Below are 13085 nucleotides of genomic sequence, written 5' to 3'. Positions count from 1 at the left end.
GACGGATGTCTCTATGTGGCAGCAGTGGTAGAGGTCTGCTGCTGTCAGGTAACAATAACCTGGGGGTTAATGGCATAGGGTCTGCCCTTTCGTCATCTGATGGAGATGATGAGGCTCTGGCGCCATCCGGGCCCTCTGTTTTCTCTTTAAGGAGAGAAGTGACAAGCTTGGCTATCTCTAGCTCATTCTCTCTCTTCTTTAGCTGTCGTCGTCGTTCCAGTTGTCTGGTTAATGACTCTCGGGCTCGATGGGCTTCCTCCTGATGCTGCTGAGCCTCTCTAGCTTGTGTCTGGCGTCGTTGACATTCAATGTCGGCCTGTAGGTCCTCTTCACATTGCCGCTGCAGCTCCTCGAGCTCCATCTGCTTCACTCTCTCTTTGAGCAGGGCTGTAGCTCTGAGAGAACATTAGAGGGAAATCTGCCTACTGATGAGTGTGTTGATCTGGAGCTGGTGCTCCTCTGAGATGAGTTTCGCGTTCGCTCACTGCGTGAACCTTGGGAGGGGGGAGCCAGTTGTGTGGTTTGGGTTTGTCCCTGATGAGGGAGAGTTGCAACCACAGTCATCCAGGTACGCTGGAGGGTGTCGTTCTCTCAGTGAAGCACGGTGGTGTGCAGATTGGGCCTGGTCGTCTGTATGTGTAGGTGCCATACCTTGGTTGGTACTCAGACTCTGGCTCGAAGAACTATATAAAGCAGATGGTGTCTCCTGGGAATCTGGTGCTCTGAGTTGGCTCAAGGTCTGGATGTGTGTTCCGATTAAAGAACACGGAAACAGACTTTCCCAGTTACACTGATTTATTTTAGACTGTGGTCTGTAGCAGTGATACAAACAAAGGAAAGTTATTAACATAATAAACACAATACAATTAAGTACATACTCATACGCAGATAAGGACTGTAATTACTAAACAAATGTACTGAACAAATGTATCAACAACCGATTTACTGCTAGCATACTGCCCTCTACGAGGCTTATAAACTAAAGAAATTACTGGCAGAGATATGTGTGTTTGGGTGAATTACCAACTAATCACACTAATATCTGGTTTACAATTATAAATATCGGCACACTCACCTTTGAGCATTTACACACAGCAATAAACAAAAGGGTAGTATAGGTGAATGGAGAAACGCTAGAGAGAAAAACGCTGTCTTAATATCAACCACGACAGACGTAAACTGAAACTAAACCTTGCGTCACCGGCTCGAACCACGACAGCTCCGGTGACGTCACTTATGTGAGATTACTAACGACGTTACCCAATTTTCACCTGAAGGATTCATATATTTAGGTGAAGAAATGGTTTCACTTTTTACATCTACAAGGCAAGCATTTGAAGCCCTGCACTAAGGAAAGCATACTAAACACACAAATGACATTACAGTACAGAGAATGAATTCACGTGGGAAGTAAAGTTAGAGCTTTTCTGAGTGGCAGCATTTGGCTGGTCTGCTTTGCCCTATTGCACTGTAGTTGAATAACTTGTTATATTGCAAACATGTTGCTTCCCATTGTTTGCATTCATTGTACTTACTCAGAGAATACCACATTGTAAATGAAGAGTAGCCTATAAGGGATCATACATCAGTGTTGAGAGATTGGGTGGGGAGCCTAACCCATAAGGTGCATGGAATTGCAGTTCATTTTTCAGTTCTTGAAAACAAGCATACAGATGAGAGAATGGAGGCAGTATGAGGTTTCTTTCATAAGAGCGGATCCCTCTGTGAGGTTAAGCTCTCTGTGATCTGCATAAGCACTGCTATGAATGCTGTACAGGTACCATGTGGCTCCATGCGCAGGTTGGATTGCTCAGATCGTTCTTGTTGACGCAGCTGTCTTGCAAACTGATTACTATTCAGGAGCCCTGGTGGGTTTGTGGGTATTTATTTACAGTCCTTATGAACAGCCCCACAGAACATGGGGGTAACAACGGGACCGTGGTCATCTGAGTTTGTCAATAGTCAAACTTTCAGTGTGAGGCATGTAGTCCCTTATGCCTTCAACGAACCTGTTTTTAGTGTTCTCTGAAGGTACGGCAAACACTATAGAAAAAGCATATGTTCATGCTGCTGTACAGCCCTGGTTTATTGAAGCTGAATCGAATTTGCACTTTCTATATGATGAAGAAATATAGGGCCCTAGTATCGGCCCTGCGGGGCATCAGGGACGCAAACTCGGGGGGGTCAGGTTCTATTCACCGGTCCATACTGTGAGGTTAAGTGCACAGCTGCAGTAGTACTGGCTATCCTTGTCCAGCAGGGGTCGGTAGCTTGACCATTTTAGCATACTCCACCCGGACACGGTCTCAGGTATACTGCCTCAATTGATCAGTTGCAAACGAAAGTTACAGTTTAAACATATTTTTGCAGGAAACAAACATTATTGTACAATAAGTGCAGAATCGATTTTCAGATAATTCAGTGATTGATTATACTAGGAATACATCTTTCAAATATTTCTATGAAAGAGCCGCTCTGTCCAGCACTAAGGACGTTACTATAGCTTCAGGGATCTGCCCAACGTGAAGAAAATATATTTAAAGGATACCTTGGTTCGTAAAGACTGCTGCTTTATATATACCGTTAAACAATAATAAAATAATGTAAACATTTCAGCATACAAACACTCTCATTTAGATTTTTAATGCATTGTATGCATTCACTATTTATTATTGTTACATCTCGTTTTATTTTTGAGCTAAACATACACGGAAAACATGACCTCTACTCATTTTAATCTGTTTTGTCACAACCCTTATCATCCCAATCCGAAATAGTCTAGCCACTTGTTTGAACTGCACTGGAACTACACGGACTACATATAATTTACATTTTTATATACTAGTTTGACTTTTTTTACAACTGGGAGGCGCTTTTCTCATTCCAAAGGACCTGTATACCCTTCGCCTAAACAAACCTTCATATGTTTTCATCCACAAAGACAGAAGTGTCAAAGAAAACAATTTTCTGTGTATTTGCTGGTTTTATTTTATTTTTTCAGACGCGTTATTTTGACTTATTATTTCTGGTTGTTTGTATTCTTCACCTTTCTTTCTCATTCTCTCTGAAGCCTGGCGCTTTGCATACCCCTCCTCTTTCTCTTCAGTGTCTGAGAAGATCCTCCCTCAGAGCGGTTCAAATGCAGTCCTATTGACTAACCCAAGCAGACAGACTTACACGCGCTGCACAGCGATCAGATTCAAAGCAAGCGACTCGCCGCTGGCAGAGGAAAGGACTCAAACACTCCCGACTGGATCGTCTCACACAGCTATACTCCAACACAGTGTGGGGATACCGGGGAAAAAAAGTAACATACAGCACAGTGTTGCGAGTGCTCAAATTTTGATGGCACATGAGCACAGCATCACACACTACAAGGAAACGTAAAGGATAAAGACGCGTCCACTCCTTTTTAAAGCGCTTCACCGCAGAGGCACGGGTACAGGGGATCGATTCAGAGCTCTCCAGCTTTGTGAACACCGTGGTTGTTGTACTGAAATGGTATGGCCGGATACTAAAGGATTGTTCAGAACCATGTGCTCACTATAATTTGGTAAGTAAACCGGTATTCTAGTCGTGCTGCGTGGTGTGTTTTAATAGAGTTGCAGTCGAAGGAAGGGTCGAAAGCCTTTAAACATAAAAGAACCGCTCGATGCATTTTATATGCTCTGCAGTGCAGACGGTACAGTATATTTATCCAGCCTTCGACCAGGGATGAAAAGCGCTAAGCAGACTTTGGCCACCTACCTTAACGTGTTATCCAATGATCCAATTATATGCAAACAGTAAAAGTTGCGTTTCTTTTTTCTGGTAGAAATCTGTCTAAAAGATTCGATTGCAGCATGCACGGGTCATTGATGATGTCATTTTATTAACTAAAAATGGATTGATAAATGCAAACCTTTCCAGCAAACAGGCTTTGTGCGAGGTAGGGACTTTGTGTACATAGTTGTATTGTAGATGACATGATAACTCATAAACTGGACATATAAAACATAATGAAAAACGCATGTCATTTTTCATTGATTTTAAAAAAAAGAAAGAAAACAAAACAGAAATAAAAACTAACGAGATCCCTTGTTTAACTACGCTAATGTGATCTCACGGTTCTTTGCAGTCAGGCAAGGGTCAGTTTGGGTTAGTGGCTCCAAAACAAATAAACAGAGGAAAGCTAGAGATGGGAAACTGCTGTCTGTTCTACCTTACTGTTAAAGTTATGGGTTTTCTCATTCATGAAAATAGTTCTGGTAAAGATTGGTCTGACGCATTAGTGCCTTATACCTAAAGATAGCAATATAAAATAGTAAAATATTGCATAGGCTAGTTACCATACCAACACCGCCTAACACCTCTCTGAAGAGCAAAAGTAGGAAAACACGTACTGTTTTACTTTATATTTAATTTCCATTATTTAAATGTTCAATTTCTAGTCAACATACACATCTGAATACACAACATATTGATATCGATACATTTGTTTAATTTGTGCAGCGCTTCCCCTTGAAGTTACTGAGTCGCAGTGTTTGCTGGGCTGCATTTATTTCATCGTCCAGAATCTTACACTACAAGGGTATATCAGATGTGGCGTGGCATCCCGACTTCTGTGATGGGATGCATCATTTATGTGTGTGGTTAATTCGACAGAAAAGTTTAATTTAACACTGTAGCAACGACAAATCGACTTGCTATTGACTTCCTTAACTGTGGTAACTACAGCTATACGGCTATGGCCAAACGTTTTGCATCACCCTATAGAATAAACTCATTTTGCTTTATAAAGTCGAATGAAATCAGTTGAATAATGTTGCGTTAACATTACATACCGCTTTGTAGTTTTCCACATATTTAAAGAAGAAGTGACAACAATGAAAAAGGTGGCATTTCGATTGTACTGCAATTGGCTTCTGGTAGACTTGCCATCTCATTTTGTACAGCTGTGTGTTCAATGTCTTGAGCCAGGGCCAGCTAGAGCTACACACAAATGCAAAGCAGTGTTAGACAGATAGACCAAGACTATGACAGAGGGTGCAGGGTCCCATCCATATCACCGCATTTGCAATCTAGCCTATTAACACGCGCTCTAGAGCTGATCTGTATGTTAATAGAACAACTAACACATAAACTGGCCATCCCAAGAGAGTCCGGGCAGCCACATTAGGGAGTATCGATGCAGCCACTGAGTTATTTACTGGATCCGCAGCTCTGTAATTCTTTTTACATGCTATGCTGTGTGGACCTGTCACACGAAACTGACATTAAAGGCTAAAACGTTGCTTTGCTCATTATTGCTTTGGGAATAGTAGGTCTCTCAGATGAACACGGCATACCATCCTGAGCAGAAACGGTTGTTAATACTGTATTTTGAGAAAGGTCGTTTTACCTGCTAATGATGAGGCTGTAGTGTGGTAGCGACCACGACTTTTGCAATAATCACACTTTAATTTAGGCGTAGCTCTGTAATAGAACGTATATATCAGATTTTGTTGCTATCTAAAATGATGCTGACAGATTTTTTTTTTTTAATAACAAACATCAAACTATCTAAACACATTAGTATTCATATTACTACTACTACTTACTAAATAATAATAATAATAATAATAATAATAATAATGACACATACTGGTTAGAGATAAAGGAATCCTACTTTTAGAGAGTGCTCATTGTATCTTTTTTCTTTGCAGGATTCAATGAAAATGTCAGTCTGCGTTCACGAGAACCGCAAGTCCCGTTCCAGTACGGGCTCCTTGAACGTCTACCTTTTCCACAAGTCTTCGTATGCGGACAGCGTCCTGACGCACCTCAATGTCCTGAGGCAGCAGAGGCTCTTTACCGACGTCCTGCTGCACGCGGGGAACCGTTCCTTCCCCTGCCACCGGGCAGTGCTGGCTGCCTGCAGCCGATATTTCGAGGCCATGTTCAGCGGGGGTCTGCGGGAGAGCCAAGCCAGTGAGGTGAACTTCCATGACTCCATCCACCCCGAGGTGCTGGAGCTGCTGCTGGACTACGCCTACTCCTCGCGGGTCATCATCAATGAGGACAACGCAGAGTCGCTCCTGGAGGCTGGAGACATGCTGCAGTTCCAGGACATCCGGGATGCCTGTGCAGAGTTCCTGGAGAAGAACCTGCATCCCACCAACTGCCTGGGCATGCTGCTTTTCTCGGATGCCCATCAGTGCACCAGGCTGTTCGAGCTCTCCTGGGGGATGTGCCTGAGCAACTTCCCAGCCATCAGCAAGTCTGAGGACTTCCTGCAGCTGCCCAAAGACATGCTGGTGCAGCTGCTCTCCAATGAGGAGCTGGAGACAGAGGACGAAAGGGTTGTTTACGATTCTGCCCTCAACTGGGTGAACTACGACCTGAAGAAGAGGCACTGCTACCTCCCAGAGCTGCTGCGCACAGTCAGGCTGGCCCTCCTACCTGCCATCTTTCTGATGGAGAATGTCTCCACAGAGGAGCTCATCAACAAGCAGGCCCAGAGCAAGGCGCTGGTGGAGGAGGCTATCCTCTGTAAGCTAAAGATCTTGCAGAATGACGGGGTGGTCACTAGCTTGTGTGCCCGTCCCCGCAAGACCAGTCATGCCCTGTTCCTGTTGGGAGGCCAGACGTTCATGTGTGACAAACTCTACCTGGTGGACCAGAAAGCAAAAGAGATCATCCCCAAGACAGACATCCCCAGCCCTCGCAAGGAGTTCAGTGCCTGTGCCATCGAGTGCAAGGTCTACATCACTGGGGGCCGGGGCTCAGAAAATGGGGTGTCAAAAGATGTTTGGGTCTACGACACCCTGCATGAGGAGTGGTCCAAGGCAGCCCCCATGCTTATCGCCAGGTTTGGCCATGGCTCTGCAGAGCTTAAGCATTGTCTGTATGTAGTAGGTGGACACACAGCAGCCACAGGGTGTCTCCCAGCATCTCCATCAGTGTCCCTCAAGCAGGTCGAACAGTATGACCCAGCCACCAATAAGTGGACCATGGTGGCCCCTCTCAGGGAAGGGGTGAGCAATGCAGCTGTGGTCAGTGTCAAACTGAAGCTGTTTGCCTTCGGGGGCACCAGTGTCAGTCATGACAAGCTCCCCAAAGTGCAGTGCTATGATCCACAGGAGAACAGATGGACAGTGCCAGCCACCTGCCCACAGCCCTGGCGATACACAGCTGCAGCTGTGCTTGGTAACCAGATTTTTGTCATAGGAGGTGATACTGAGTTCTCGGCATGCTCAGCCTACAAGTTCAACAGCGAGACCTACCAGTGGACTAAAGTAGGGGACGTTACAGCAAAGCGCATGAGCTGTCAGGCTGTGGCTTCTGGAAACAAACTGTATGTAGTCGGGGGCTATTTTGGCACACAGAGGTGCAAAACACTGGACTGTTACGACCCCACACAGGACACCTGGAACAGCCTAACTACAGTGCCCTATTCACTCATTCCGACAGCGTTTGTCAGTACCTGGAAGCACCTTCCAGCTTAGAAGTGAAGCTTCAAAACAGCAGGGGTAAGAAACACATTCCAATCAATCTGTGTTTATATGCAATGCATACGAGTACAGTATAGGGTTAATAAGAATGCATTATATAAACTCAAAATGTACTTGGCTATCTGTTTGTATGTATATGGTACCAAATGATTATTTTACAGTATCACAAATTCAAACACAGCACAGCACAATGCAGTACAAAATGAGCAAAGTGATATTAAACACCGAAACCTGTTTTCTTTTACATTACCAGGGGTTTATGCGGTGGCTTACACATAACTAGCTCAGATGGCTTCCAGATAAACACATGCAGGTATTAGCTGCTTTCCTTGATACAGTTTGAAAAGATGCCTGTCCTAAAACCATTATTGAATTCCAGGGAGTGTATTCAGTCGTCACATAGTAAAATAATCCTAATCAGATGAGGTCTGTCTAAGAGCGTATGATGGTGGTTATGACTGTGAAGACCCACTTTTTCCTTATTTGCTGAAACATGGCACAGTTCAAACTTGATGAGACCACAGTCAATCCTGCCCCTAACAATGTCATTTTCATAAGCCTGGTCGTTCTTAAATTTGTCCAGTCCTAAAGGGACTGTGACCGTCTAAGCCACTTGCACATAACAACTGTGGTACAGTTTATTCTTCTGGGCAGTTTGTTTGCCTTCTTTGAAAATTTAGATTTGGTTTCTGTTTCTCTAGATAAAACATGTTTTAAATACAAAGCACAAAGCAATGTTTGATTTAGGGACCATTGCTTGCTAAACTGAGTTTAGTTTCTTCTGCCCTCAAATATTTTTTAATCAATCAGAGCCCTTTTATTATGCACTTCTTAACCAGACCCTGGTACTGAAAGTCAGGGGGTTTCAGCTTTGCTTGATGGTAAACCAGTAACAACATGTTCAGAATTGATGGCATATTAGAAAACAAACAACCAAAAATATATTAAATTCACATATTAAACAAGCCATTTTCATTTGTTTTAATGTTGGCTTATCGGATTTCATCAATAGGTAATTTTGGTTTAATATGAGCTGACTGGTGTTGAATGGGTTATGAGAAGAGACCTTGAGCAGAAAGCAACCAAAAGGGCAATTAACCATGCAATTAACAGCCTATTGTCCACCCTGGCTGGCTAATGCAGTATCCATCTCCCGTTCGGGATTTATACGCCCCAGTCTTTGTCAGGCAGGCCGTGTTGACAAGGTTTTAATGGCAGGCTTTCCGAAAGGAGAGCCGTAACGGATTCGTTTAGAAGTCAAATCAGCAGCCCCTTTGTCTTTGAAGAGCATTGTGGCTGGCAGTGTGGCAGAAGGAGCTCGGGTTAGCTGGGGGTAACTTTCATTGGGGTGTCAGCAATATTTGCTCTTTTATATTTTCAGCATAGAGAAGTTACATGTGTCTACTCTTTTGTTCTTCACATTCAATGTTTTTAAAAACAAATAGTAAAAAAAGTGTCTCTTGATGTTATTTTCTGTATTTTTCTAAGCTACAATGTTAAACCCAAGAGCTTCCTTTGTTCAGGCTTTCAGTAGCACCTTCCTTTCCATATGGAATGCTCCCCACCTTGGTTGGCAGCAGTTCATTTCAAAGCTGAGGTTCCTTTGTTGCCAGCTGTTAATTCTCTTCAAGAAATCCCTGCTAGTTACAAAGGGGCCCAAAACAATGTTGTTATCCTGTTCTGTTAAATCAGTGGTTTGGAAGAGAAAAAGGAAATGACTCCCTAACTGCACTTTGTTTTCGTAGCCATTATGGTCCAATACCTATGTCTTTAAGAAAGCAGTCGCTTCAGTCCCTTTGCATTAGTTACACACAATACTCACTGGTGTGTGATTAAGTCATCATTTATAACCAACTGAAGCCCTGCCATAATTTACTGCTGCTTCTGCCACAGTGCTGCATCTTCAATTCTTGACTGTGAGGTTTCATCCCAGATAACAGGCAGCAATGTGTACAGAAGCCATGCTTAATTGCGTGGTGCTCTCTGTGTAATTATATTGTAAGTGAGACTAGTTTAATGTTCAAGCACACAGGGTGTCTGTGTGCTGGTGTGTTGTTTGCCGCGGCTCATTCATGCTAACGCTCTTTACATTTGGGCTTCTTTGTGCTCTAAATGCTGGAAGTGGAAATTGCTGGCTAATTGCTATTCTTCCTTTACACCAATGAGACAGATACTCTGTCCTTTGCCAAAGATCACAAATCATGTTTATTGCTGTGAATGAAATACGTTTGTGTGTGTGGGATGGGGGGATGGCACAGTGGAAGCTTGTCAGTACAAAAGCTTCTTTTAAAACTTCAGCCAAGAAGGAAGCAAAACACTTTATCAAATAAATAAAAAGAATAACAGGTAGTCTAAACTAATTTCAGTTTTAGCCATTAGAGACTGCAAACGAAACTGATTTACAGAAAGAACTGCTGCACCAGGGACCTGTCCTTTGTTTAACCATATCAAAGCTATTTTACTGGATTTTTTGTAACCCATTGTGGGTCAAGGGTTAAAGTTCAAGCGCACACCAGCATTTTTGTTATCTAAGTAATTCTTCTGACAAAGCAAGTGAAGAGAATTCAAATTAAAACAGCTGAGTTAAGATGGGGTACACAACACCAAATCTCAAATCAGTCGTATTTAAAACTGCAGGTGACATTAGTGAGGGTTCGTGTCATGTCTGGAGTTATGAACCATCCCTTTGATCCCTTTGTACTGCAAGTGTATTCCTCCAGTAAGGATTTGGACAGTGCTGCATTTATTTGACATGGTTCTCTCTTGTTTTTTTCAGATAATGCTGTTCTTGCAACAAATCTAATGAATATCTACTGTGAAGAAGTAAACTTTTTACCACATGGCATGAAGGATAAAGGGGATGGGGCTGGGGATGGGGATGGGGGGATCATGGGCGGGAGACTTTTTGATGAATGATGTCTACCCTCGCAATGTCTGCACCACAAGCTGGACATGAAGGACCAGTCTCCTGTTCTGTGCGTTTAGAGACATCGGTGTTGTTTAAAAATGAAAGAATGAAGCTGCATGCTCCAGACGAGCTTCTGTAATCAAGGATTACTGTCAACATTAATCAGCCCTCACAAAGGAAAAGAAAAGCACAGGGGTTTACATCAGAGCAGAGCACACCATTAGAAATGTTCATTCACTCAACTCCACCATTTGTGTGTGAAATTTGAAATGGTTGTCACCTCACGACATGACATGTTGAAGTGCCAACACCAGCTGTGGTGAAGCCCTATGATGTCAATTTGAGTGAAGATACAATTGGAGTTTTGCAGCCTTCTACTAACAGAGGCCTAGTTGTAGGCTGAACCTGGGGTGTTATTTAACCTGCATTTGTTATCTGAGCAGCCTAAAACTGCAAAACCAACAAGACAAGATGAGAATCTGGGACTATAACTGAATCTGGATATTATTATTATTATTAATAATAATAATAATAAATAATAATAATAATAATAATAATAATAATAAAACAAAATAACTTGTGCAGGCAATATTTCTACAGCGAAAATGCTAGTATGCAAATACTGGCCTTAAATGTATGTTATAATTTATGAAGAATGTTGTTGCTGTTGTTATTGTAAAGATACATATTTGATGTCCTCTGCTCAGCTACTAGATATTTATTGTTTTGCTGCTTGGGTGCTTATGGAGGTTTTTGTTTTGTTCCATGCACAGCCCCTTCTGTTTGACTGGGCTCTCATTTTGCACATTTTGTTTACTTGGCGCTTTAAACTGTATTTTTCTTTTTGAATCCCCCCCCCCCCCCCCCCCCCCCCCCCCCCCCCCCCCCCCCCCCCCCGCCACTTTCTAGGAGAGCAGTCAGAGGAGTTGTGGGTTGTTGGGGTGTCTCAGGAATCAGCCAGTTGGAAATGGAAGGATTATAAGGCCAAGAGCTGAAGTTACACAAAACGTGTTAGGCTAAGGTAAAGGCTATGATGCCACAGACAGTCATGTTACAGTTAGTCTTAAAAGGGGGTTAGTGAGAGGTGGGTGAGCTCTGAAATAAGATAAAGGTCTTCTCCTGGCAAGTTATTTATTAGTTATTTCTACTGGATGCTGAACCCATTTAAAGTATAAATTGTGTGGCATGGGCCGCTATGCGGTGGTTGCGGCTGTTCTAATGTCTGCTTTGAAAATGGATGGAACAAGAAATGCAACACTTGTTTTCAAGTTAGCTAATTCTGTCACTAAATTGTATTTATTTTGCCTTTGGCACCCCAGCCTTTCCGAATCTTATGTTAGAAATCCTTGTTTCACATTCTTTTTCTGTTCATTCTGTTTCATATCTGAAACTTATACTACAACTTTCCTTTTCAAACTCACCCATATCACACAAAAATGATGAGGCTAAGGTTGCAAATTCGCATAACCTGATGTGCCTGATCTAGGGCTACTGTAGTTTCTGCCTAGGACAAAAAAAGAGATTTGATATTCCTAAAAGCCCAGAATTGAATTCCTTGCATGATTAGAAAATGATAGATAACATGTTACAGCTGCTTTTCCTTTTAGCCGTGTGCAGGCAGGCTGCAGCATCGAGTCTAACAGGCTAGGCCTGAGTGTCCGTAGGGACTCTTCTGGACCCCTGCTTCTCTCAATTGATGTGAGAATTCTGGCTTGCTGCTCTGCTATTCTGAATCTGCGACATCCCCCACTTTTAACCCCAAAACAATTCGCAGCACACTGCACTCCAAAACCAGGTTCTTCCCATTTTCTCTGCGAGTTGCCATAGAAACACATTACAAAGAGCAGCCTTCTATTTCTAGTGTGTTTGTGTGTGTCCTTTTCACTGGGCCTGACACCTGTCTGAATAAGAGATGGCCCAGTTACATGTGTGCATTCAGCAATATGCTGGTGTACAAATAATAATGCGCTGATGCTTGTTTGTTTTTTTTTTCATTGTTGTAACTTTTATAATTTTACATTTTAGACTACTGCAATTTAATATTATTATTTCGTACACATGGATTTTTTTTTTCACAATGTGAAATTCCTGATTTAATAAAATTCAAGAGTTTTTCTCTTTTGTTCTATCTGGTTGTGCTTTGAATTAATTTATTAATTACAGTTTGATTTGCTCCTTTTACATTTATGAACTTAGATGGTATCAGTGGCTACAGCTTGACGTTTAAAAAACATTTTTTAGATAACAACTTGTTTAACTATTCTAGGCTGCTGTTGAAAATAATAATACATAATCTAATAAGTGAAGAGATAAAGCTTTGTGAATATTTTTCTATTCATTTCCATGATTTCATAAAACAGAGGGGAAGACTTATTTACATATTTTTAAAACTATGGATCCACACTATTGCACAAAGTCACCATAGCATTAAGAACTGAATGTATTCTTATATATTTCAGTTCAGAAGGGAAGAGTGACTGTCTCTGATAATAAGCATTACTTGTGAAATTACCTGAAACATGCTTTTTTAACTCTTTATTGCCTGAAGACTGAACATTTCCCATGACTTGTTTTACCTTTCTTTAAAATGCAGCACACAGACATTGCTAAGCAATTGGAGATGTCTAAATAATTGTATCCATCTGTACCGAAGTGGCCAGTTCAATACAGACTATCTTACTTTGGTACCAGACCCTCACAGCTTG

General features: G+C 42.2%; 1 protein-coding gene across 1 annotated transcript; it reads left to right on the top strand.

The window, feature by feature from the left end:
- The first annotated feature begins 3123 nt into the window (after positions 1–3123).
- On the top strand, positions 3124–11251 carry LOC121313450 (ectoderm-neural cortex protein 1). Its single transcript, XM_041245987.1, has 3 exons — positions 3124–3553; positions 5685–7490; positions 10249–11251. The coding sequence occupies exon 2, from the start codon at positions 5691–5693 to the stop codon at positions 7464–7466; it is 1776 nt and encodes a 591-aa protein (XP_041101921.1). The 5' UTR covers positions 3124–3553; positions 5685–5690; the 3' UTR covers positions 7467–7490; positions 10249–11251.
- Positions 11252–13085: the final 1834 nt, after the last annotated feature.

Source organism: Polyodon spathula, chromosome 1 (assembly GCF_017654505.1).
Source record: "Polyodon spathula isolate WHYD16114869_AA chromosome 1, ASM1765450v1, whole genome shotgun sequence".
Lineage (NCBI taxonomy): Eukaryota > Metazoa > Chordata > Actinopteri > Acipenseriformes > Polyodontidae > Polyodon > Polyodon spathula.
This window is presented reverse-complemented; position numbering and strand designations above follow the sequence as displayed.

What these genes read in the sequence shown, in the direction of transcription:
- LOC121313450 (XM_041245987.1), top strand. Translation starts at nt 5,691, where the DNA reads ATGAAAATGTCAGTCTGCGTTCACGAGAACCGCAAGTCCCGTTCCAGT.